Source organism: Peromyscus leucopus, chromosome 10 (assembly GCF_004664715.2).
Source record: "Peromyscus leucopus breed LL Stock chromosome 10, UCI_PerLeu_2.1, whole genome shotgun sequence".
Classification (NCBI taxonomy): Eukaryota; Metazoa; Chordata; class Mammalia; order Rodentia; family Cricetidae; genus Peromyscus; species Peromyscus leucopus.
This window is the reverse complement of record NC_051071.1, coordinates 93,548,843-93,576,560: the sequence shown is the minus strand read 5'-3', so window position 1 is coordinate 93,576,560 and position 27,718 is coordinate 93,548,843. Positions and strand designations below refer to the sequence as shown.

The 27,718-nt window shown below is 41.8% G+C and overlaps 1 protein-coding gene across 3 annotated transcripts in view; it reads left to right on the top strand.

The window, feature by feature from the left end:
* Positions 1-27,718, top strand: part of Rnf212 (ring finger protein 212) — a 35,058-nt gene that overhangs the window by 6,888 nt on the left and 452 nt on the right. The window contains exons 3-11 of one of the 3 annotated variants that reach the window (XM_028867448.2): positions 7,455-7,529; positions 10,899-10,955; positions 12,063-12,121; positions 16,964-17,016; positions 17,122-17,173; positions 18,058-18,100; positions 19,763-19,826; positions 25,400-25,472; positions 27,449-27,612. In XM_028867448.2, the coding sequence (XP_028723281.1) occupies positions 7,455-7,529; positions 10,899-10,955; positions 12,063-12,121; positions 16,964-17,016; positions 17,122-17,173; positions 18,058-18,100; positions 19,763-19,826; positions 25,400-25,472; positions 27,449-27,612 (640 nt within the window). Of the gene's footprint in view, positions 1-7,454; positions 7,530-7,970; positions 10,956-12,062; positions 12,122-16,963; positions 17,017-17,121; positions 17,174-18,057; positions 18,101-19,762; positions 19,827-25,378; positions 25,473-27,448; positions 27,613-27,718 lie in introns of those variants that run through there. The other 2 variants (XM_037209309.1, XM_037209310.1) reach the window with 2 other exon arrangements.

The window sequence follows — 27,718 nt, the reverse complement described above, 5'->3', positions numbered from 1 at the left end:
TTTTAATAGAAAGTACCTTATTTTTCTCAAAACACTTAACACACTTAACAGTTTGAATTCCTTGTAAATGCCATATTCTACTGTTTACGTAGCTCTGCAGCACCCTTTTTCTTCCATAAGGCCAGGGTCAGTCTGGAAAGAGAACCTCTGACCTTGACCCTTCTCCAGCTTCCTGGATTGAATATTTAGGCCATTTGTTTCCCTTGTTTCTTTCTTTCTTTCTTTCTTTCTTTCTTTCTTTCTTTCTTTCTTTCTTTCTTTCTTTCTTTCTCTTCTTTCTTTCTTTCTCTTCTTTCTTTCTTTCTTTTTCTTTTTCTTTTTTCTTTTCTTTTTTTTGGTGACGGTGTTTCTCTGTGTATCCCTGAGCTACCCTGGAACCAGATCAGTAGACCAGGCTAGCCTCAAACTCACAGAGATCTGCCTGTCTTTGCCTCCAGAGTGCTGGGATTAAAGAGGTGCACCACCAATGCCCAGCCCCTTCTTGATTCTTAATTGTGCTGGCTAGTTTTATGTCAACTTGACCCAAGTTAGCATCATCTGAGAAGAGGGAACCCCATTGAGAAAATGCCTCCATAGGATCAGGCTGTGAGCAAACCTGTAGGACATTTTCTTAATTAGCAATTGATAGAAAGGGCATAGCCCCTGGGCTAATGGTTCTGAGTTGTATAAGAAAGCAGGCTGAGCCAGGCAGTGGTGGCACACGCCTTTCATCCCAGCACTCGGGAGGCAGAGCTAGGCGTATCTCTATGAGTTCAAGGCCAGCTTGGTCTACAGAGTGAGATCCAGGACAGGCACCAAAACTGCCCAGAGAAACCCTGTCTCGAAAAACCAAAAAAAATAAATAAATAAAAAAGAAAGAAAGCAGGCCACAATGAGCAAGCCAATAAGTAGCACCCCTCCATGGCCTCTGCATCAGCTCCTGCCTACAGGTTCCTACCTATTTGAGTTCCTGCCCTGAATTCCCTCAATGATGGACTGTAATCTGGAAGTATACGCAAAATAAACCCTTTTTTCCCTAAATTGCTTTTTTGGTCATGGTGTTTCATCACAGCAATAGTAATCCTAACTAGGACATTAATAAATGTATTTAAGCTGTCCATTTCCTTCCATGCACTATATGTCTGTATTGTCTTGAAGACTGCTTTCCTGGAATCATGTGAAAGTTTATACCAAAGAATAAGTTAATCTGATGTATTTTATAAATAGAACTAAAGTGGACATGCCTGGATGTCAGTTGTATCAAATCTTCCTGATTCTTGAATAAGCTATAATGTATTCTTTTTTATGAATGTGCGTGTTTGATGTGCATGTGGGTAGTGTGTGTGTATGTGCATGCATGCATATGGAGGCCCAAGGTTGACACTAGGAGTCTTTATCAATCACTTAACACCTTGTTCATTGAAGCAGGTCTCTGAGTTGAACTCAGAGCTCATCAATATGGCTAGTCTGGCTAACCAGCTTGCTCTGTGGATCCTCTGTCTTTGCCTTCTAAGTACTAGAATTACAGGTGGATTATCATGCTCACCTGGCATTTCATGGGTTCTGAGGATCTATACTCTGATCCTCATCCTTTAACCACTGAGATATCTCCACAGTCTATAATTTGCTCTTCTTCCTTCTTTCATTTTTTTATTTTATTTTGATACAGGACCTCTCTGTGTAGACCATGCTAGCCTTGAGCTCACAGAGATCTGCCTGCCTCTTCCTCCAGAACTGAGCATGGTGACATATGCCAAACATCTTAACACTTGGGGGGCTGAGGCAGAAAGATTGCTGTGAGTTCACAGTCAGCTTGGGCTACAGTGAAAGAAAGGAAGGAATGGAGGCAGGGAGAGAGGAGAAGAAAGATAGGAACATCTTTAATTTCTAAATGGTTAGACTTTAGCTCCACTATCACCTTTGTGCTGAAATTTTATTTTATAGCATGTGACCAGATATTTTGGCTTTAAGGGTTTTTTGTTTTGTTTTGTTTTGTTTATGGTTGTTTGGCTTGCATTTATGTCTGTGTACCACATATGTACCTGGTACCCACAGAAGCCAGAAGATGGTGTCAGATCTCTTGAAACTGGAGTTAGAGTTATGAGCCACCATGGAGGTGCCAGGAATCTAACCTGGGTCCTCTGGAAAATCAGCCAGTGTTCTAAACCACTGAGCCATCTCTCCAGTCCCTTTTATTATGTTTTAATATATGGCGGTTATGGCTGTTCTGTGGCTGCTTGTAAAAAGCACATCTTTTTTCTGTGTATGAGAGAGCAAGCAAATGAACCTTTAGCAAGCAGTGAAGCTGCTAAAAACACTGAGGCCACTCCTTCTGCTCTTGCTGCCACATCATATCCTATGCCATCAACACATGGTAGGCTTCTCCTTCAGCAGTCTCTTGGGAATCCATGTCTTCCTTCCCTATGGCTGTACCCTACCACAGGTGCCAATCCTTCCTGCTTTTCATTCTGTAGCCAGTGAATCTACTTGTATGTAGGGCATATCCCACTTTTATGAGTCTCACTGCTTAGGACAAAGTCAAAGGGCTCTTGTGGCCTGGCCTCTGGGGGCCTCCTGGTCTCCAGGTCAGCAATTCCAACATGGTGCTACTTCTGCAGCAGCATGACTCCATCTCATGCCTGGTCTTTCTGCTCTTTCCGGAATATTTTCTCAGATGGCCATAGTCTGTCCCGCACAGCATTCAAGTTAGGTCTCTGTAACTGTCATTTCTATTGTTCTATATAACATGCCCCGCTGCACACCTTCTGAATTTCTCTCACCCCAGACTACTTTTCGCTCAACCACCAGAATTTCTTTTTGAGCATACTCCAGAAACCCAGCAATTCTACCCCTGGTTGAACATGTGTATCTGTGTTCAACAAATACATGACCCGCAGTAGGAAGGCTTCTGTAATGTGCTCAGTGTGTATCATCTGTACCTGTGCTTAAGTCTAGGAAGTAAGTTTTAGGGAAGTGCCCTCTGGTGGTTTCTAGTTTGAGCTATTCCTTCAAATTTGTTATATAAGCAGATTTTCTCAGAAATGTCCCAGACTATTCAAAAGGTGCGCCTGGATAGATACTTTTACAGGAGACATATTTGTGTATTGATTTGTTTGTCATCAAAATGAGCCACTACTAGTTCACACATGAAATACAATGCCAATGCAGTAAATCAGATACCTGCAAGATGCAGGGGGCACCTGGGCCTCTGGAAGGAAAGCCTCTTGTGACCTCAGAGCAAAGCAGAAGGATGCATTATTTGGAATTTGCCTCCCTAAGGGACCACAAGGAAGAATGAGTCCAAGTGAAGTGTAACTGGCTTTCAATTAGAGGTAGAAAATAATAGGTAACTTTAAGGAGACAGATGCTTAATGAGACTGGAAAATCTCTGGCTTTTAGTCTCCAAGTAATATAGTCATGTTTGTAATAATAAAGACCAGTCTGGGTAAGGGAAACTCCTTGTGCTCCTTAACCTTGGAGAGCCCTGAAACAGACAGAACCATGGCTGGAGATAAAGAGGCAAATGTGTTTCAGAAGGCAAAGAGGGTCTAGCAAAGATCTTCTGCAGAAAATGAGCCCCCTGAGGCCTGTGTCCTTCTATTTCTGGTCCATTAAGCATTTCTTCACTGTCTTACCTAGGTCCCATTAGATATTGGGCCATAATGAGGGCCCAAAAATATTCCTTATGTTTCTAGTTCATAAATTGCAGATCATAACAGGACCTGAAAGAAAGGACTACAAGTTGCCTGAGAACCTATGCAGTGACATGGACAGTAGCAGTGGCATTCAGGGTATTCCACTGGAGGAATGATTTGCTGTGAAAGCTGTGGTCCAGAGTAGTCCAACAATGACTGTCTCACAATGGAAAGGCTGAGAATCTGGTAGTTGTTCAGTCCACAAGGCTGGGTATCTCAGTTATCCAAATCTGGTGCTGTTGTCCTGGAGGATTCCTGAGGAGCTGCTGATCTATGCAGGAATCCTGAAAAACCTGGTTCTAATACTGGTGAAAGAATACCTTAGCAACAGGATAGAAGAACTTGCCAGGAGGCAAAAAGCAAAGTTTCCTTCTTCTATGTTCTTTTATATGGGCTGCCATTAGAAGATATGGTCCAGATTTAGGGTAGGTCTTCCTACTTCAAATAATCTGATTATGAAAATACCTCTCCTTCCCCCTCCCTCATTGACTTTTTTATTTTATACTTATTAAGGTAAATTGACTATCCAGTAATGGCTCCTTTAGCTCATGAATGTGGGGTGTGTTTTGTTCAGGTGCTCTCTCACCTCTCAGTAAATTACAAATGCTTCTCCTTGGAGGTCTGCAAACTGTAGTAGCCCTGTCCTTAGGTGTTGGCTGCTTTAAAGAGCTATAACAGCAGCTTTGAAAATATCATCTCCTAAGCATTCATTATTAGTATGTAAAAATGTTGTGTTACCTCCTTCATTGTTGGTGTGAATGCAAACTTGTACAGCCACTTTGGAAGTCAATATAGCAGTGTCTTATTAAATGGGAAATCAATCTACCTCAAGACCCAGATACACCATTCTTGGATGTATACCCAAAGGATGTTCAATCATAACACAAGGAAACTTGCTCAACTATGTTCGTAGCAGCTTCATTTTTAATAGTCAGAACCTGGAAACAAAACCTTCAACTAAAGAATGGATAAAGAAAATGTGGTATACTTACACAGTGAAGTATTACTTAGCTGTTAAAAACAATGACATAAGGACATTAAAAGGCAAATGGGTGAAACTAGAAAAAAAATCATCCTGAGTGAGGTAACCCAAACCCAGAAAGACAGTTATGGTATGTACTCACTCATTGGTGGATTCTAGATATAAAATAAAGAACAATCAGACCACAACCCATAGAACCATAGAGGCTATATATATAGCATGGAGGTCCCTAGGACGACTGTGGCATATAATAAATTTCAGTTTTACTCAATTATTGAAAAAAAAATAGCCAAATGAATGGAAACACATGAACTATGAACCAAAGGCTGAGGGGCTCCCAGTTGGATCAGGCCCTCTGAATAGGTGAGACAGTTGATTGGCTTGATCAGTTTGGGAGGCATCTAGGCAGTGGGACCAAGTCCTGTGCTCATTGCATGAGTTGGCTGTCTGAAACCTGGAACTTATGCAGGGACACTTGGCTTAGTCTGGGAGGAAGGGACTGGACCTCCCTGGACTGAGTCTACCAAGTTGATCACAGTCCTCGGGGGAGGACTTGTCCTGGAGGAGGTGGGAATGGAGGGTGGGCTGGGGGTAAGGGGAGGGCATGGGAGGGGGGAGAATAGGGGAACCCATGGCTGATATGTAGAACTGATTGATATTGTAAAATAAAAAATATATATCACAAAAAAAAATGTGTTACACCAGTGACTTTGCTATTCACTAGGTCCTATTCTAGAAAATTTGTATATGCAGTAGTGTCTGGAGTCACTGGCAGGAACTCCTGTGTGTTGCTGTGTAGAAATGCTGACTACAGCAAGCACCCTTGTCTCTCTCTTAACTTCATGGTCAGTGTTTTAGTATTTCACCAAGTATGTGTATACTAGTTTGCTAAAGGTATTTTTATTTTATTTTACTTTTTGCTAAAGATATTTTTAAAATCATGAATGATATATAATCAATATAATTATATTTATTGCTTTTATGTAACTCTTTATAATATTCTGTTTTACCATATTTTGTTTCTGGGATGGAGAATACATTTACTTTTTTAAAAAAAAATACATTTATTTTCTAAAATATTACGTGTCTGTATGTGGTATGTACACATGAGTGCCATGCCCACAGAGGCCAGAGATATTGGATTCCCTGGAGTTAGAGTTACAGGCAGTTGTGAAGTGCCCAACATGGGTTCTAGGAACCACTGAGCCAACTCTCCAACCCCTTCATTTACTTTTAAAATTAAAAAACCCATGTAAGATTCCAGGAATAGAGTCAACTTGTGATGACATACTTCAGCTTTTACAGATAGATTCAATTTGCTATTATTTCACTTGGAATTTCTTGCACCCATGTTCATATACAAGCTGTAGTTGAAAGTTTCCTTTCCTGAATTATATATTCAAGTTTGATAAACCATAGTTTATAACTTCATAAAAGTTCTTAGAGTAGGGAGCAGTAGCATATGCCTTTAATTCCAGCACTTAGGAGGCAGAAACTGGAGATCTAGGCCAAGCTGGTCTACATAACAAGTTTAAGACCAGCCTGGATGTGTATGTGTATATGTATTTATGTACATATGTATGTATATATGCATGTATAAGTTTATTGTAATGAACTCACAGATAGAAACACTACATGGCTAGATTAACATAGCCACTCAAACCCATCCCCAAACTATACATCTCAATGATTTTCTGTAAAGTTAAAATTCTGAAGCCATGGAGATTCACTTAGAGTTTTATACCTTCAGTATCAATTACATTTTTATGTACTTACTTACCTCAAAACATGTCCATAAGGTCTAGAATGATGTTCTTTTCTTTTACTTATTTACTTACTTTGGATTTTTGAAACAGAGTCTTTCTATGTAGTTTTGACTATCCTGGAACTCACTATGTAGACCAGGCTGGCTTCAAACTTAAAGAAGTCTGCCTGCCTTTTCCTCACAAGTGCTGGAATTAAAGTCATGTGTCTCCCTCCACATATGGCTCCTTCCCCATCCCTAATTTTGAGTGACTATTATGAGTCCTTTTTTTCTTGAGCAACCTTGCTAAATGTGTATTAAGTACTATGAACTCATTTCAGCATTTTCAGAAAGCTAATTTTTGACTCCATTGATCTCACATGAACATACCTACACATAGATACACAAGTTATACACATTAAAATAAAAATACAATCTTTTTTTAAAGATTCATCTAAGTTAGATTTTCCTGACTGTGCATGGACTTCAGGTGGTTTCAGTCCATTGATCTTTCTACCATCCTCTCCCTTCTCAGATGGAATATTGGCTCTTAATTTGTGCTAAATTGACAACCCAGCACTACCACACATGGCTAATTGGTTGAATTTCCCCATACTTCCTCTTCTCTTGCTCTTTGCTGCCTCCCAAAACTCTATGGTCTGTCAATGATCATTTCCTACCCATAGGGAATTCCTTTATTTTTACTTTTAGTATTGATCTGTTGGTGACAAATCCTCTTGGGTTTTTGATTGGTTAGTTGATTGGTTGGTTTTGCTTTTGTTGTTGTTGTTGTTGTTGTTGGCGGTGGTGGTGGTGGTGGTGGTCTGGAAAAATGTCACCCCTTTTACCTTCATTTTGAAGCACATTTTTAATAGATATAAAGGGGCATATGGTCCAGAGGGACTACCACAGTCCTGCATGCTCCTTAGAGGTATGGTTACCTTCACATGGGTGAATTGCTGTTTGTGTTATGTATAGTTAATTGTAGATCTTGAAAGAAAAATTTTTAACTAGTGGCCAGAAGTTTATACATAGTCATTTGCTTTCTCTTCAGACTAACTCCAATATCCAGACATTGTTTCTGGGCATAGATGGTCTGTGTAAGAAGTATTCTCAGGAGACCTCTCAGGTAAGTTGTGAGCTTGAGGCTTAACTTGGTGATGCCTAGAGCACATTACCTCAGAGACCCTGTGATGTAAGTGCTCTGCAGGCCAGTCTCTTGCAGAGGTGAGTATGAAAATATCTTCTCCTTCTCTGAGTTTTCTTTTAAAACCATCTCACTTGTAAAATAGTTGAACATAAAAGTTTCCAGTGCTGACATTATCTGCCTGATCTATGTTGTTTTTTGTGCTTCTGGGTGACATTGAGACACATGTGAGCTCAACTTAATTTAGATCTACCCTTCTTTAGATGTTATTCCCCCACAGATACTAGCTGTATTTCTTTTTTTTTTTGTTTTTTTTTTTTTTTTTTTGTTTTTCGAGACAGGGTTTCTGTGTGTAGCTTTGCGCCTTTCCTGGAGCTCACTTGGTAGACCAGGCTGGCCTCGAACTCACAGAGATCCGCCTGGCTCTGCCTCCCGAGTGCGGGGATTAAAGGCATGTGCCACCACCACCCGGCTAAACTAGCTGTATTTCTAATAATCTCAGTTGGAAGACCAGTTTCCACCTAGGTGGAGCTCTGTTAAGTTCAATCAGTAGATTTCTTCTTGAGACTATCCTTTGTGGGTAGTCACCCAGGGCTGCACATCCCTGCTTTGTTCCTGTTAAAATGGCATATAGCTCCATGGATCCTTTTCCTGGTTCTTATGACACTTGCCTCTCTCTCACTTCCTTCCTACCCTTCTCTCCATTGACATACTTGCTATATGCTACTTCCTGTAGTCAGTGACACTCTCACTAGACCTCTGTCCCTAACATCATGTGTCAGTGTCCCCTATGCTGAGCCCAAGGTTCCATGTCATTTAGCTTGTTTTCCTGAACAACCTGTGGTATGCTAATCTTCAGAGGAAGCCATCCTTTCCTGCACCTCAGCCCATCCTTCTGTCTTCTCTTTCTTAGCTGTGTTGCTCTTGTCTCTGAAACAGACCTGGTCCAATGGTCTAGCATAGGGCTTCCTCAGCATTGGGGTTGGCCTTTTCCGCTGTCTCAATCCATATAATTCCTTTGTGTTCTCTGTCTCTGTCTCTCTCTCAACAGGGTGTCATTATTTATAAACTAGCATAGAAGTTGCTATACAGCCTAGGCTGGTTTTAAACTCATAATTCTCCTACCTCATCCTCCCAGATGCTGGAGTACAGTTGTATGCTACCATTCCCAGGTTTCACAGTGTTTTTTCACTTTGTTTTTACTAATGAAATCTCCTTTGTGAGACCATTGCTAGCACTCTAGTCTCTAGAGCACAAGCCAGAACTCCTAGACAACCTGAGATTACAGACCTGGGAAAGTCCAGGCAGACTAAAGATTCAGTGACACAAATGCTTGGGGTCTTGCCTGCTCCCATTATCATAAGAGGCTCTCTGGACTACTCTCATCTACAGTGCAAGCCTGTCTCTCTAAGAAGCCTTAGCCCATCACCATGACAAGATTCTGGATTCCAGTGCTGCTTTCCATTTGGCTCTATCCTAGGGGCAAGCTGTGTCTGCCAAATCTGCAGCTGTGGACACTGGACAATCATCCATAGGCCTAAAAGCTGCTCTTACCAGGGTCCTTATAGAAAAATAACTATGCCTTGGCAAGAGGAGCATTCCCCATCAACAGGGTTTGTCAGACTCCAGTGTTCACTCTACTGGGAGCCTACATTCTGATTGGTTGACACATGCTACAGAAATGTGGGTCCCTGAGAGAGTAGCTTAGCAAATTCAGTTTTCTCTCTTGTTACCAGTGTGGGATATACTGAGGAAGAGGGCAGAAGACAGGCAGCTGGCAGGTTTTTGGTTACTAACAGAAACTGAAGACATCAGTCTGCTGCCAGAACAATTCCCAGCTCTACCTGGCCCCTAGGTCAAATTTAGAGCATGGATAATGTCATGCACCTTAACAAGTATGAAGAGGAAAATGAAGGAAAAGAAAATCCCCAAACACAGCCTTACTTGTTCAAACATGACACCAGTGGACTTCCATAGTCAGGGAAGGAAGATCTATCACTAATCTACCATGAGTGTTAAGAGCTGGAAGATCAGGGTTATGCCTGCAGGCAAAGAGGGGGTTCATGACAAGACCCTTGCAGTTGGGATTTGAGGGGCAAGAGTTGCTTACACAGTTGAGGAAGATGCTCAAAGATACTCCAATGAGGATTCCTATAGGGATGGCCTCAAAGGAGACTATACTTACCTATATGAGCAGTAGTCATTCAATTGTCCCTGTCTTGTTTCAAAAGCTGTGATTCTTTTTCGTGACTCAAAGACTTAAGCCACATGAAAAATGTAGAGCCCGAGCTCAGGTATAGGGATGATAATGTCACTGCTGACCTGAAGGTTCATGCCCTATATAGTCCCATCTCTAGGAGCAGGCTCTCAGTGGATGAGTTGCATGCTCTGTGGAGTTGTTGCTTTCCACAACAGACTATACTGGAAGGTATATAGAAGCTATTGCTACTATGATCCAAGGGAAGCCAAGTATGGTGAATGAAGACCATCCTTGTGTCTGCTATTATTACCTAGAGGGGTGTATGGAACCTTAAAATATAAATGTTACCTATAATCACCCTGTACCTGTAGACCCAGCACTAAGTGGTGGCAGAATTAGATTAAAGGAGTGACAGTTCAGTGTCTCAGCTAAATGGTTGACACTATTTACTCAAACCATCAACAAGCTTGCTTTCTTTGAGCCTCAGACCACTGCTCACTTGTTCACACTGCCATTTCTCAGAAGCCCAATTACATAGGATACATGGGGTTTCCTGTGAATGTGAAGACAAGGATGGTGCTGGCTTCAGATGTAGCTGGTTCTAACAGTCCATACAAGGCTACCTTGGTATCTACCAGCTCTACTCACCATGCTGGGCTTCTTTGTTTCAACTCTTTCCACCTCTCTAACACTGCCCTAGACCATGTATTAGGGTCACTCACTGGACAGGAGGCCTTCCTCGGATAATCACTACAATCAAAATGGGACCATGTATTCTGTCTTACTTACCACAAGAGTAAGCACACCACTAGGTGCTTCTTAAACAGGAAGACTGCTGGAGAGACAAAGAGCCTTATTGTTTAGAGTTCACATCGGATAGGCTTACCTGCCTTTGCATTTTATAGCCTTCTGGCATTCTGTCCCTCCTGAAATATCTAAGCTATCTGTCCACTCTGGTCAGACATTAACCACAAGCAAACCCAAGGAATCTGTGACTGTCCCTGTGAGAGGAAATACAAGTCTACTAGGGGAGTACATGTAAAACAGAACATGCTGCAACCCACACTTAAAGTTCCTACCAACCTTCTACTCCCACAAGAGATATGCCATGACTTTGTGCCCTCAGCAGCTAAAATGTGTTATCTTACCAGATTTCAGAATTTCAAGAAAAACACAGGAGGAGACTGGTGGCCTTCTATCGAGAAAAGGTAAATGAAATCAAGCTCTTGCTTCTTGAATTGTTTGATCTTGTAATTGCAATGTCATATTGTTATAATTCAAGTTCGTTCTCTCTCTCTCTCTCTCTCTCTCTCTCTCTCTCTCTCTCTCTCTCTCTCTCTCTCTCTCTCTCTCTCTCAAGGTCCCACTATGAGATTTGTTTTCCTTTGCATTTCCAGTTAAGGAGGTGATTATTTCTTATGACCATAGTCTGTTTGCCTGACCTACCAAAGAGCCCCTCTGCTCTGGGCAGCCTACACAGAGCTACCTATTCTATCCACCTGGACTCCCTCAGCTAGACTGGCCAATGCTAGGACCTCAGAAGCATGAGAGCAGCACAGAGGCTTCTCTTCTCATCCCTCTTGTTTTTTACATAAAAGTCCTTTAAAAAAAAACTCCAAAGGTTATATAATAAATGAAGTGAGGATCCTGGGTATAAAGCCATAGATTCCTAATAACCTGTTAAGTATAGAAGGCATTTCCTAGTCCACTGCCTTAGTACACAAATGGGACAAGCAGGCAAGGCCTTTAGGTTCTGTGCACAGTTCATTGTCCTCATTCTGTTATCCACTGTTCTATCTACAGTACTCCTACATCATTCCCTAACAGCTGCCCGGAATCCAGCCTAGAGGCTTCTTCCAGTCTAGTCTTGGTTTCTCATTTGATGTGTATTATCCATCTTAAACCTCTCAGCAAACAAGAGGTTTTACATACAGCACTATAAATTAGGATACTTTAAATCTACCCCTTGACATTTCCTAGTGCCTTGTGAGAAAGCAAGATCTAAACTCTAACATATTGTAGGCTGCATTCTGAAATCACCTGTGTAGAGGAGGACATGTCTCAGACTCAACATCGGACTCTCTAAAGAGTACCTAGCAGAGCTTCATGCTCTGGGATCCTACTGGCTAGTTCAGATCCACTGCCTTATAGAGACTGAGCTGGGTATCTCTAGAGCTCTGACCTGACCCAGCTCTGTACAAAGGTCCTGATGAGCCAGGCTTGCTGAAATGTCACATTTGTAGACAAAACAAGTGTGTTCTCTGAACTGATTCTTGGAATAGTCTGTCTAATAATAGGGTCATATTTATATTCAGATTTCTCAGTTGGAGGAGTCCCTCAGAAAGTCAGTGCTACAAATCAAGCGACTACAAAGGTAAGAGTGCCTTGTGGGGACAGTCATCTAGCTCCATATCACTGAAGTGGACAAGAACAGATGGAAGAGATGAAGGGTCCCCATAGAGGCTTACAAATGATTCCCAAGGCATTGTTTAAGGGGCCAGGAATTACAGTGACTATAATGCAAATGGTGGTTACCTGCAGTCTCTTGTGCATGACATGGCAGCCAGCTGAGGGAGAGCTTGGCATGGCATGTGTTCTTCAAAGCAGTTATATTGAGTAAATCATTGTATTAGTTAATTTTCTCATTTCTGTGACAAAAGTAACTTGAGGAAGGAGGGATTTATTTTGCCTCACAGTTTGAGGGTACAGTAGTGCATCATGGTAGGAGAGGCATGGCAGCAGTAGCTTGAGGCAGCCGGTCATATCATATCTACATTCAGAAAGCAGAGAAAGATGAGTTCGGTACTCAGCTCACTTTCTCCTTTTTATTAAGTCCAAGACCTCAACTCATGGAATAGTGCTACCCAAATTAGGGTGGGTCTTCCTACCTCATTTAATTCAACCTATAAATTCTCTCATAGATATGCCCAAAGGTTTGTTTCCTATGAAATTTTAGATTCTGTAAAGTTGATATTAGTCATCACCAGTCTACCTACCCTTTGTCAACTTCATACCTGCACATTGTTTTAAAGCCATAACTTTCCACCATGACCATCTCATAATGAAAAATGCTGTCCGACTTTAAAAGTCCACATAATCTTTAATAGTTCCAAAACTGCTCAAAAGTATAAATGTAGAGTCTCTTATGAGACACAGTCTATATCTTAACTGTGAGATTCTATAAAATAAAATTTAAAAAAATGTTATGTACTTCTAACATACAGTGACACAAATTTGTATTCCAGAAGGAAATAATAGGGGAAAAGCAAAGGTAGACAAGACTAATACCAAGAAAGGAAAACACCAAATTGTATTGGTCCATGTCTAGCACCCAAGGGTCTTGCTAGAATCATCTCTCCAATGCATAAAGCTCTTCTTTGGAAATGGCCCTACTCCATGCCTACAGCTTTCCTTGCTACTGTACCATGATCCTGGCATCTCCAGCGTTCTGGGGTCTCCATTGGGCTTCAGCTTCACATCTTCATACAGTAGTTCCTTAGGACACCCCCCCCACACCTTGCATAGAAGCCAACTATACCACACATTGCTTGGTCTCAGTGGCCTTCTGTAATCTTAATACAAGCCTCTATGATTCCCTTATTCTTTCGTCTTCCATTCCTTAGAACCAACACCACATGGACAAGGCTACCAAATTATGCTGCCAGCTTGAGCCTAGCCCTTTGGACCATAGTTGCGTCAACCTCTGTGTGTACCTTCCAAGCTGATTCTAAGGAAACATTTCCCTAGGCTGTGATTGTCAGTCATTCTCACTTTAGGCTCTTTCCTTTCAAAAGAGTTTGGCTTTCACAAGATGGAGCCTTTAATGGCTAGAGTCTTATCTAGAGCTCTTGTCCTATTTTCCCAGTGCAGAGTTTAACAAGTACAGCTGTTTTCTCATCGCCCACCTTGTCTATCTAAAACTTTAAACTATGCCCTTTCCCTGCTAAGGGACAATTTACTTATTTATTCATTCTACTGTTGCTCTTTCTTCCTGCACACCTGGATAAGAGGTAAGAGCAGTGAGCAGTAACCATGGCATAGCCTGGGTACTATCCTATCTTGGAATTTGCTCCACAGTCAAATTAGTCTATTTCTTTTTAATTCAGCCTCACTTAAGTTCTTGAAACATGAGTAGAATGCAGCCACTTATTTGCCAGAACATAACACAAATGGCCTCTAGCCCAATATCTGATAGAATCCTTCCCCTCTGAAACCTCATGAGCTAAGCCTCCACTATCTACATTTCTGTCAGCATTTTATTCTTCCAAACTCCCACCAGACTGGCCCATTAAGCTCTGCTTATGGTGTATCTAAGAATTTTCTAACCTGAAGTTCCTAACTATTCCACATTCTCCCTGAAAACTAGTTTCCAAGGCCTAAGAACCATGTGATCAGCTTTATCACAGTAACAGTACCATTTTTCAGTACCAATTTTCTATATTAATTATTTCTCTCATGGCTATGACAAAAGCATATACTTATTAAGGAAATAAGTATTTTTATCCACATTTTGAAGTGTCAGTCCTTTGTGGTAGGGAAGGCATGGAGGTAGTAGCAATGAGGCACTTGGTCATATGGCTTCTACAGTCAAGCAACAGATAAAACCTGATGGCCAGCTTGTTTTCTCCTTTTTATTCCTAGGCCCTCTTAGCCCATTGGATGGTACTGTTGGTGGATCCCAACAGCTCCCTCGGGGGAGGGGGTAAGAAGGAGCAATAGACACCAGGAGTCAGTTGAAGGAAAACAGCAGGCTAGTTTATTCAATAATGGGGAAGGCCTTATATACCCTCCTCCCAGCACCCAAGCTGTGTCCCAGTGTGGTGGCATTGCATGGTCATCCCTCATTGGCTGGGCATGATCTGGAACTCTGACAGCGACCAGGAACTCTGACAGTGCCTGTTGCTAGGCCCTCAGACAGACTCCAGGTTGGCTCATAAAGAAGTACATTATGTGCATGCCTTGGCAACTAGTTTGACCAATTTTCTCGACCCTATGGGCCTGTCCTACTACATGGTACCACACCCATATTTAGAATGAGTTGTCCAACTCAACCAACTCAAATCTAGAAACTTGCGCACTAATATGACAAAGGTTTAAGCAATTCTAAATCCTATCAAGTTAGCAATTAATATGAGCCACATAGTCATGCATTATAATGAGGCACATCTCAAAGTGCTATAAATAATCAGAAGTATATTACATTTAACTGTCTGGAAGATAACAAACATTTTTTGTCTATTTTGGACAATGCCTTAACCATACTGCAACTGTGAAACTCTTTATTTGCACAGATAAATGTCCATGATATATGGACTCCATAACACACCATAGTTTAGACAACACCGTGATATAAGACATGATTTGTATTTTGTCCAGTGGTGGTTGTCTTTTTCTGAGATAATGGTACAATTTCCTGTGAAACTTTTATGTGTGAAATGGTCAGTTTGGCTTTTTTAACCTGAGTTGTGTGGACACCTACTGGCCTGACCAACCAAGCACCTAAAGGTGTCATGGCCATATTGGGCCTGGGAATTCGACTGAGAGGCAGGTGTGTGTAGCAGGAATCTTAAAAGTTCTTATTAATAAAATCAAACCCGAGGCCAGTTATTGGGGTCAATGCTGGTAGATCAGAGAGACAGAACAAGCCACAGCTAACCTCACCTGGCCAGATCCTCAGCTGGTCTTGTTTCCTCAGACTGGAAGCTTCTGTGTCCTCATCCAGAATGAATCTCAGCTGAACTGTGCTGCTCGAAAGCCTGAAGCTTAACCAGCCACATGCTTAACCAGCCAAATGCTGCTAGTTTCTGGTCCTCACGCCTTATATATCTTTCTGCTTTCTACCACCACTCTCTGGGATTAAAGGCTGGCTTTCTGGGATTAAAGGCGTGTGTCACCATGCTTGGCTGTTTCCAATGTGGCCTTGAACTCACAGAGATCCAGAGGGATTTCTGTCTCTGGAATGCTAGGATTAAAGGTGTGTGCTATCACTGCCTAACTAGTGGCTTTTCTGTTCTCTGACCCCAGATAAGTTTATTAAGGTACACGATATTTTGGGGAACACAATACCACCACAGGTGTGGGTACCTGTTATAGTTCCTGACTAACCTCTTCTTTGCCTCCATCTTGAAGAAAAGGATCTCTCTTCTCTATCCTTATTCTCAAAAAAAACTGAGGAATTGGAGAAATGGCTCAGCAGTTAAGAACATTTACTGCTGTTGTAGTGAGCCATGATTTGGTTCCCAGCACCCACATCAGGTGGCTTACAGCTGCCTATAACTCTAGTTCTGAGAAATTCAGTGCCTTCTTCAGGCCTCCATGGGCACCTGAGAGGCACCATTCTTGACTTCAGACGTTCATGTGAGCCAAGCATGTCAACTGCTTGTGCTCAGATGCTTTTGTTTGAGGGAGGGCAATAAATTAACTTATATGTCAGACAGGGACATGTGCTGTTATGAGAAATGGTATTGAGGAGAGAAATGAATACTATGGACAGCTCCATGAAGTGACCTTATAGCAGAGGTCCAAGTCACAATTGTTGATGAATGTCTATTCTTAGCTTATTTGGTCTGACTGGGCTGATTGCAAGCACAGACTATCTTAACATTCAGACTAGGCTGCAGTAGCTCATCTGCATTGTTCATACATGTTTTGTGAGTCTGTGGAAACAGATATTCTTTGACCTACATTCACATAAGCATTCCATATCTACTAAGCTAGGCCAGGCAGACAGAGGGGCCCAGGGTGCATCCTACTGTGAACAGACTGCTTAGCATGCAGCAGACATTGAGTAGGATTATTAGGTATCAGACCTCAGGCAAGGTTGTCTCTTCTGCCTTTTGTCACAGAAATCCAGGCTTGCTTTGCTGGGGAAAAAAAAACAGAACCCTCATCTACTTGTTTCCATTTCTCCTGTTAGCCATTAAATCTGATTAGCCATTAGTATCTCTTATTGTTGCATTTGAATTTCATACATTTAAAACATAACTTGCCAATGACCCATCATTATAATAGTTGCAACCACAAATATCAGTTATGTGCACATGGTGGCCAGTGTTGGTTTTCTTTGCTTTCTAGTTGTGAAGGAATAAAGCAATAGGCCAAGAAAATGTGTAGAAATTCATGCAGTTAACTATTCCAAGCCTTTTTATACTTTGGGATGAATGAGGGAGAAATCAATTTCATTAATTAATCCAATAACTTTACTCCATCTATTTAGTATGAGGTCATCACAACAAGCAGCTTTCAACACAATTAAAACTTCTGTTTCAAGTAAGTAATATCATAAAGGAGAATATACAAAGATACCTGCTGCTGAGCCATAAAAAGTAGGCACTAATGTAAAGACTAATTTTTTTTTTATCATTGTTCCTTCAGCAAAGCCAAATGGGTATCTCTTGCTGCCACCCAACTCTTCACTTCCTGACAGGTGTGTGGGCCTGGTGGGATGGTGTAAGAATTTGTGAAAATTGAGTAACCCATAGTCATATCTATGGACACGTCTACATTTTCTTCCTATCTGGTTCTCCCTCCAAGTCTCCAAATCTCACCCATTAACTAATAGCATGGACAGTTCACTGTATGTCCAACTACTCTAGTCATCACTGTAGAACATCTGTGCCTTCTTGTGGAGTGTAAAGACATCAGGCCAGTTAAGCAGACTGTCTCTAGCTGTACTCGCCTAGAGAATATTATGTAGAACATATATCTGGATTGAAGACACTGAAGACAAAGAAGAAGGTAGGAATCTGGAAAACTCTTGAGGTGACATCCCTGTCCAGGAAAATTAAATGTAAAATAGATGTTGGAGCAACTCTGTATATGGGCTGAGCTAATGAGCCATCCTGGGATTCCTGCTGGAGTAGTTAAGAAAGGGTATCTCTTTGCTCTGAGGTCACTACCATCATGTAGCCAGGCCAGGGGAGGGCCAAATTGAAAATAAAGCCAGCTGATGTTTCCCTGTCTATTTTTTGACTAATGAATGCTGTAACATGTGGGCTAACCACATGTGTTAATAGCAGTAAATGAATGTTCCTGCTAGTCTAGTCAGTGATACTAGGCAACAGTTGAAGAACTAAAAAATAGATGTGGGGGCTGTAGCTCTGCTCTGGAGAAGTTATGCCTAATGTACAGTCAATGAACAGCTAGTAGGATACACAGGAAGTAGCAGACTTATATTGGACCACACCCTGACAACTCCATGAAAGGGCTGGGAAATTCACTCTTTACCTATTACATGCAAGGATATTTAAATTGATGTTTTAAAATTATAGTAAATCTTCAGTCTCATTAGCATGTTTCACTGTTTAACAGAATAGAATCAATGGAAATTGACCTGACTCCTCCAGCAAGAAAGGTAAGTATGCCTAGGCTGCCACATTTGCTCAAGGCACATAGTGGTCTCTAGCAGAACTCTTCACTGTGTTGACACCAGAGTTAATGGGTGGGTTGTGATCAGAAACAAGAACATTCCTTTCTGTCCTTATGGCTAGGTCTATGGTAAGGGCAACAGGGTTCCATACATTGTTAGTAAAAGTGGCAGGGCTCATAGCCCTGTGTTTCATCTGCCCTTGGCCATAATCTAAAAGAATGAAATACTTATTATAAACTGAACCCTATCAGCCCATAAAAATAAATGGGCCAGAAATGTGAGACCTAAAAAACAAAACTATAACTGTTAATTGGAGAGAAACAAAAACGGAGGAAATGAAACCAAACCTAGTAATGCACCAAGAGGGTCACCTTCCCAGTTCAGGCAGAACTGGATTCTGTGCATGCCATATAGTTCAAACACGAGGCCCTCAGAGATGTTTGACAAAGCTTGCTGTAACCGGTAGGATGAAGCAGAGAGAGACTGTATACACTCTAATGACACTATTTCTTTGGTGTGAATTTATTGTTGTGTGTTGCTTCAAGGGCCTTTAATAGAGCTGTCTGCCTGCTAGCACTGTTTTAAATGCTTTGTAAATGAGGACCATTCTCCTAATAACCCTCCAAGGTAGACACCAGTGTGTAGACTTGTTAATCAGAAATCATGTCCATTTCTAAGAGAATCTCTTGAACCTCCTTATAAAGGAATCTAGATTTCAGAGTAGATAGGTAAGACTTTAGCAGGGAATGAGAAGTTATTCATGAGAAGTTATTCCTTGAGGAGGAGGTCTTTGGCAGTTGGCACAAAGACTGCCCCTCTCTGTTCAACTGACCTCTTGTACATGCTCACTTCCTCCAGTGTATGCCCACCATACCCTGGGCACCTCCACCTCCCTTGCTCCCTACCTTAGACCTCCCAGACATTCACAGATTCCCCGCTACATATCTCAGCTCCTTGGAGGCTAGACACCTGCTTCCACCTTTCTACCTGAGAACTTGTGTACTCATCGTTCTCCAGACTACCATATTAATGGTGGAGAGGGACCCTTATTTTGGGGGGAGGGGGTCAGATCATTCAGCTTCAGGTTTCCTTAGCACCCAAGCAGTTAGGGTGAGCTAGAGATACTGAAGATAAAAAGCACAGTTGATATATTGCAGCTGGAAAAAAAAACCAGAATTCAGTGAGTGAAACTCCAAAGTGAAGTGTCAGACTGCACATAGGCAGACATCTGGAAAGGGGGCAGTTAGTAAACATTTTAAACTTTGCAAGGCAGAAGTCTTCTCTGAGTCAAGCAAGGATAGTAACATTACCTGTGCTCCTAGTGTCTGTGGGAAAAGGGTTCAGCAAGGCAACTCCAACCAGATTACTTGAGATCTTACTTGTCCTTTACTCTCCTGATATTCCTAAAGGAATTTAGTGGGGGTCCTGCATCATTTACTATTTCAGAGCCAGGGAGAACAGGCAATCCTCTGCCCTGCCCTGCTCTGTCTCAGCCTATGTGGCTGTCACCCAGTAAGCAGGGGGTTTTGTCAGAGGTGACAGGAGTGCAGAGCTCGAGCTTCAGGACATGGGTCCTGATGAACAAAATTGGACTCTCAAAAGTGGCAGTTTGGAAATTTCACTGGCTGTTTTCTTTTACATATGTAGCCTGAAATGGCAGCAGGCCCTTCAAGAATCTCTCTGATTAGTCCACCTCAGGATGGACGCATGGGTAAGTAAAATTTCCTGTGATCTTACTTCAAATCCATGCACAAACTAGGATATTTTCCCTGAAAGTCATATTTCACCAACGTTGTCAGTTCTTACCTACTTAAGAGTTACCCTCCACTAGCTGGCTGGGAGATTTTGGGTTCACCACAATAGAAATATTGTGAACCATTTTAGGAGAAGCTCTTGGGATCATGCACCATGGAAAAAACTGATCTTGTTTTATTATCTCCTTGTAGTTTAATCAAAAGTTGTTTTGCCTCTTTATTTGCTGGTAATTGACTTGGGTTGCTGGTTCATTGCCCTGGTGGCTCTTATCCAATGATCCCTCCAGACCCTGATTCTTCTCATGTGGGCTTCCTAATATCCACAGCCCTCCTGCTCTGGCTGTGGGAGCTCTTGTTACCCAACAGATCAAATTCCAAAACCTATAGTCTTTCCTTACAGTTCTAGGAAGTGTAGAGCCCATTGCCATTCCCCCTGCTCCATCCTGGTCACAGTTAGAGAGAAAGCTCAGTGAATACAGTACTTGCTCTGAAAGCATAAGGACCCATGTAAAAACCAGGTGCAACAGTGCACGTATTAGTGCTGAGAGAGCAGAAAGAGATGGATCCCTGGAGTTCACTAGCCAACCAGTCCAGCTGAATTGGCCAGTTTCAGATTTGGCATTTGGCAAGATTCATATCTCAAAGTGATAGAGAAAAATACCTAACATTAACCCCTTGGCTCTAGGTGTGTGTGTGTGTGTGTGTGTGTGTGTGTGTGTGTGTGTGTGTGTGTGTGTGTGGCTTATACAGCCACAAAGAGGTTTGCAACAATAACAGCCACTATCACGTAAATGGCCCACTGCATTCACCAGTTATGGCATTGTTCATTTATACAGTTATCTAACAATCCCTCTGTTAGATCAACAGGGGACATGCTTCCCTCTGGCTTGGGTGAAAACTTCACTGAAATTTGTGATAGCAGAGTCTAGCACAGCTATTTGGAATCATTGTGGCAATGGTGTGCATGCCTTCAAGAGCTAGATCTGTGTTTCAGCAGCAAGCAGCTCTAGTTGTCACGTAGCTACCACAAAACATCCATGGAGTATTTAGGACAGTCAGTGCTCACATAAGGGTAGTCCAACTGCCTGCTTGACTGACAGTCCTTAATTCAAGGCAGCCATACCAGGAAGGAGTCTTCTTCTTCTTCTTCTTCTTCTTTTTTTTTTTTAATTCTTCTCTCATATATTACATCCCAACCACAGTTTCCCCTCCCTCCACTCCTCCCAGTCCCCCCTTACCCACACCACCTCCCCTTTCTCCCTGATCTACTCCCCTGTTTCCCTTCTGAAAAAGAAAAAAAAAAGATCAGGCCTCCCAGGGATATCAACTGAACATTGCATAACAAGTAACAGTAAGTCTAGACACAAACCCTTAAGGTTGGATGAGGCAACCCAGTAGGAGGAAAGGGTTCTAAGAACATGCAAAAGAGTCAGAGACACCCCCACTCCCACTGTTAGGAATCCCACAAGAACACCCAGCTACACAGCCATAACATATATGCAAAGGACCTAGCTCAGACCCATACAGGTTCCAGGATTGTTGCTTCAGTCTCTGTGTCCCCTGCTATTTGATTGTGTGGTCCGTGTTCTCATGGTGTCCTCCAACCCTCTGGCGCCTACAGTCCTTTGTTTGGCTGTGGGTCACTGCATCTGCTCCCATCAGCTGCTGGATGATACCCAGTTAGACCAGCACCATTTGTTGAAGATGCTTTCTTTTTTCTATTGTATATTTCTTTCTAGCTTCTTTATCAAAAATCATGTGTCCATAGGTGTGTGAATTTGTCTGGGTCTTTGGTTGGATTCCATTGATCAACCTATCTGTTTTTATGCCAATACTATGAGGTTTTTATTACTATAGCTCTGTAGTACAGCTTGAAATCAGGGCTGGTGATACCTCTGGAAGTTCTTTTATTGTACAGGATTGTTTTAGCTATCCTGGGATTTTTGTTTTTCCATATGAAGTTGAGTATTGTCCTTTCAAGGTCTGTAAAGAATTGTGTTGGAATGTTTATGGGGATTGCATTGAAAACTGTAGATTGCTTTTGGTAGGATGGTCATTTTTTTTTTTTTTTTTTTTTTTTTTTTTGGTTTTTCGAGACAGGGTTTCTCTGTGTAGCTTTGCGCCTTTCCTGGAGCTCACTTGGTAGCCCAGGCTGGCCTCGAACTCACAGAGATCCACCTGGCTCTGCCTCCCGAGTGCTGGGATTAAAGGCGTGCGCCACCACCGCCCGGCCAAAAGAGCTTTTTTTTTTTTTTTTTTTTTAGGATGGTCATTTTTAACTATGTTAATCCTACCAATTCTTGAGCATGGGAAATCTTTCCATCTTCTGATATCTTCTTCAATTTCTTTCTTCAAAGACTTGAAGTTTTTGTCATACAAGTCTTTCACTTGCTTAGAGTTACCCCAAGATATTTTATATTATATGTGGATGTTATGAAGGGTGTTGTTTCCCTGATTTCTTCAACCCATTTGCCATTTGTGGATAGGAGGTCTACTGATTTTTATTTTATTTTATTAGTTAACCTTGTGTCCAGCCACTTCACTAAAGGTGTTTATCAGCTGTAAGAATTCCCTGGTAGAATTTTCGGGGTCTGTCATATCTTCTGCAAATAATGATGCTTTGATTTCTTCCATTCCAGTTTGTATCCTCTCAATCTCCTTTAGTCTCCTTGTCTTTTGCTCCAGCTACAACTTCAAATACTATATTGACTGATTTTCATATGTTGAATCATCCCTGCATCTCTGGGATGAAGCCTACTAGATCATGGTGGATGATCTTGATATGTTCTTAGATTTGGTTTGCAAGTATTTTAATGAGTATTTTTGCATCTATGTTCATGAGAGAAATTGGTCTGTAATTCTTTTTCTTTGTTGAATCTTTGTGTGGTTTGGGTATCAGGATGACTATGGCCTCATGAAATGAATTTAACATTGTTCCTTCTGTGAAATAATCTGAGGAGTTTTGGCATTAGCTCTTTGAAAGTCTGGTAGGATTCTGTACTAAAACCATCTGGACTGGGCTTTTTTTGGTTGGGAGACTTTTATTAACTCATTCTGTTTCCCTAGGGGTAATAGTTCTACTTAAATTGTTTATCTGTTCTTGATTTAACTTTGGTATCTATCAAAAAAATTATCCATTTCTTTTAGATTTTCCAGTTTTGTGGAGTACAGGTTTTTAAAGTATGACCTAAAGATTCTGTGGATTTCCTCAGTGTCTGATGTTGTGCCCCCCTTTTCTTTTCTGATTTTGTTGACTTAGATATTCTCTCTCTGCCTTTTAGTTAGTTTGGATAAGGGTTTGTCTGTCTTGTTGGTGTTCTCAAAGAACCAACTCTTTGTTTCATTGATTCTTTGTATTGTTCTCTTTGTTTCTATTTTATTGATTTCAGCCTTCAGCTTGATTATCTCCTGCCATCTACTCCTCTTGGGTAGGCTTGCTTCCTTTTGTTCTAGAGGTTTCAGGTGTGCTGTTAAATCACTAGTGTGACATTTCTTTGACTTCTTTATGTAGGCATTTAGTGCTATAAAGTTTCCTCAGCCGGGCAGTGGTGGCGCACGCCTTTAATCCCAGCACTCGGGAGGCAGAGCCAGGAGGATCGCTGTGAGTTCGAGGCCAGCCTGGGCTACCAAGTGAGCTCCAGGAAAGGCGCAAAACTACGCAGAGAAACCCTGTCTCAAAAAACCAAAAAATAAGTAAATAAATAAATAAATAAAATAAATAAAGTTTCCTCATAGCACTGCTTTCATAGTGTCCCATAAGTTTGGGTATGTTGTACATTCAGTTTCACTGAATTCTAGGAAGTCTTTAATTTCTTTATTTCTTCCTTGACCCATTGGTGGTTCAGTTGAGCATTATTCAATTTCCATGGGTTGGTAGGCTTTCTGTAATTTTTGTTGTTGCTAAAATCTAACTTTAAGCCATGGTGGTCTGATAAAACACAGGAGGTTATTCCAATTTATTTGTATCTGTTGAGATTTATTTTTGTGACCTAGTATGTGGTCAATTTTAAAGAAAGTTCCATGAGGTGCTGAGAAGAAAGTATATTCTTTTACGTTAGGGTGGAATATTCTGTAGATATCTATTAAGTCCATTTGAGTCATAACATCTGTTAGTTCCAGTATGTCTCTGTTCAGTTTTTGTATGGATGCTTTGTCCATTAGTGAAAGTGGGGTATTGAAGTCTCCCATTATCAATATGTGAGGGTCGACCCAAATCCAACCACATCAAAAGTTACCTTAAGTGGAATGGACTAAATGCTCCAGCAAAAAAGCAGAGATTGTCAGACTGGCATAAAAATTCTACATACATTCTGTCTATAAGAAATATACTCAGTTTGAGGCCAGCCTGGTCTACAGAGCAAGATCCAGAAAAGATGCAAAGCTGCACAGAAAGACCCTGTCTCGAAAAACCAAAAAAAAGAAAAAAGAAAGAAAAGAAAGAAAAAGAAATATACTCAATTCAAAGGCACAAATAGGCAAAGGAAAACCTACAGAGCAGATATCATGCAAACAGCAACCAGAAAGGAATTAGAGTGACTTTTATTCATAATAGACAAAGTAAATTTTAAGATAACAATATTACTAGTAACAAAGAGACATTTTATGATGCCAAATGTTTACTATACAAGAAGCTAAAACAATTAACTGTGTATAGACAACAAACCCAAATATATGATGAGTTAAAAAGAAATCCAAAGATTATAGTTTGGTTGTTTCAATATCCAAATCTTTATAATTGATAAACCACTGACTATGTAATTGCTAAGAAGTTAGAAGACCAAAGAAATTTAGCCAAATTAACTTATAAAAAAAAAAAGCATATACAGCCAGGCAGTGGTGGCACACGCCTTTAATCCCAGCACTCAGGAGGCAGAGCCAGTCGGATCTCTGTGAGTTTGAGGCCAGCCTGGACTACCAAGTGAGTTCCAGGAAAGGCACAAAGCTACACAGAGAAACCCTGTCTCGGGGGGTAAAAAAAGCACATACAGACATCACCTGACAATAGCAGAATGAACATTCTTTTTAAGTGTAAATGGGGTATTCTCCTGGAGATGCTTTCCAGGCCTCCATATGTGACTACTGGTATTCACTGAGCACTTGTGTACCAGGCATGTATGTCTGGCCCTTGCTGACTAACTACTGGCCATCAGAGAAGTCTCCATGGCTCAGAGGCAACTTTTTGAGGCTGAAATTCAACTGGCCTGGTTGATTCTGGTCCCAACCACTGACATCAAGCTGCCAATTTATTTGAATTGTTCACATTATCTCCAAGTTGAAAAGTGGCATAGGTGAAAAATAGAAGATAAGACACATGTTTCTTGTGTGGCAATGGGAAGGATTTGGGGTGCATGGTGGGTCAATAGTCACACTCAGAGAACTGCCTAGAGTCAGAGATGGTCTGTGGGTACACATGCCACCTGATACTGGTCTCATAATGGAGACATTACCATACCCGCAAAGAAGCAGCAGCAGGTATGATCTGGTACTGTGACACACTAATACCACACAGTATGTTTTATTCCCTCCACAGGCAGTGTCTCCTGCCGGGGATCCCAGCATCTCAGCTTGACACCCAGCCATGCAAGCATGACAAAGGCTATCAGGTAGGTCCTTGTTATGGTAAAACATAAGCCAACCAAACCTCCAGCCAGTGTTGAAGCTGACAGGTTGCCTCTTAATCCTATGTGTCCATGTTTGGAGAATGTTGTATTATATGTTTCATTTTATAGCTATAGTTTTTTTTAATCCAAGGTATGACTTAGAGACCTCAAAAAGAACTACTTAATGGCTGCACAGTAACTGCTTAAAGGAGTAAGTTAGGGTCACAAATGTTTCCTGTGAAAGCCAAGAGGTAAATATTCTTGCTTTTCATGCAGCTCCTCAGCTCTGCCTTTGTATGAGGAGTGTGGCTGGAGGAGTAGAAGCTTGCAGGCTGACTGTGCCCCATAAAATACTTCACAGAAGCAGAGACAGGCTGGCTTAGCCTGTAGCTATAGTGTGACTCTAAAGACACATCTTTCACTCAGCCACACCTCTCTCCATGGTCAGGTGGGCGGCTCCCAATGTCTCTTACACACATTCTGAGCACTCAAAGGCTAGTCTCCAGAAGGCAAGCCCTGAACTTTCAGCTGCTTCCCTTGAACATCCTACAATGCTATAATAAAGTCTGTATTTCACTGCCTACCTTCGGCTAACCCAGTTGCAGTAAGCACATGGCCTATGTAGCCATGTCTGCTTCTTGGGTCCTGAGGTTATGTGCATTTGTCTGTTGGTTGAAGAACCTGACAAAAGGTTTTTGCCCACCCTGGAGACTTTATCCCCCTTCCTTGACGCTGGTTCACCCTGAAGCACCAACCTCACCTTACTCTCTACTGGCTTTTGATTCCCCTGGTTGGTGGTATATTGTGTTGTTATTGCAACCCCAGCATCCATTTTTGGCTCCTTTAAACTACATGGTTATATACAGGGTAAGTATGTTGCTGAGTTCCCTGACTCTGTTTGAATCATCTGTAGTAAGAAGGCAACAGAGATGACTGTCTAGAGATTGTTGCAGAAAGGGTAGGGAAAAGTGAACATAAATTTGTTCTGTGCTTTCTGCGGAAGGCAAGAAGTGTTGATTGTTTATTCTGAATAACTCTGTAGATCCTGGGCTCACTGGCAGTCCCTGCTCATCCAGAATGTATAGGCAAGAGAAAGGCTGGTGTTTGTGGATTTGAAAAAGGAAGATAGGGGTGTGGGCAAGTAGGTTTGCTGGTGAGAAGTGTGCCCACAGGCAAGCTGTTCATGGGTTACAGAAGTTAGCTGCCCCAGGATGAGCAGTGTCCCCAAGAACTACAAGGTTCCAGGATGTCCAAAACCCATAAAATCTAGAAAAAGTAGCGATTAGCAAAGAAGGGGAATTCAGTCAGCTGATGATAACACCATACTGAATACAGCCTGTAAGGTGAGCCTGGGCAGCACACATGAGTAAAAACTCATCTTTCTGGAGGACATAGTCAAAAACATTGTCTGGACAAGATTGCCAAGGAAGCTTCCATAACCTTCAGGATGCTGAGAATGGAACCTGGAGCCCTTGGTGACTAAAAGATGAGAGGAGGAACTACAGGCTGGCCTAAAGAGGCAAGATGGTACCACATGGTGAGAAGGTGCTAGAACTGCCTAGAGTTGTTGGAAGGCATTGGGAAAGGTGGAGTGAGGTGGCTTCTAGGAACAGGTAGATACGGGCTGAAGCTGGCTGTGGTGACAGGGCAGATCATGAAGTTTTAAAGACCCTAGCTCCCTTTGTTCCTACTCAGCTACTCATTGTCACGGACCCTAGGAGAAATGCAGATGCCTCTTGACTTTGGTCAGCATCTGTACAGCAAGTCCCTAGGACAGCAGACAGAACAAGGGCAGCCTCTGAATGGTCCTGTTCACCACCTTCTCAGCCTAGAGCAGGCCTTATTCATCCTAGGTATTCAGAACATGGTTTTTTATCAACAGATGACCTTTAAGGCCACATAGTAGTCAGTGCTTAGATGACCATGTTACTAGAAATATGAAGAGCATTTGTGAATGTTTTTGTTTAATTTATTGTTAGAGTCCCACCATTGCAGATGCCCTACAAGGAACTATCACCAGCTCCAGCATCACAGCTATCCAGCAGAGCAGCACAAGGGCCTTCCCCCAGCCTTAGTAGTTCATGGACTGGACTACCCCGACAGCCCATCAGCATCTCGGGCCTGCTGCAGAGGCAGTGTGCAGGCAAGTGCTCAGCCAGCTTTTTGGCACCAAGGCTGCTCTCAGAAGAGTATATACATGAGATGTTTGTGTAGATACATGTGGTGTGGGCAAACACAAAACCTCACAC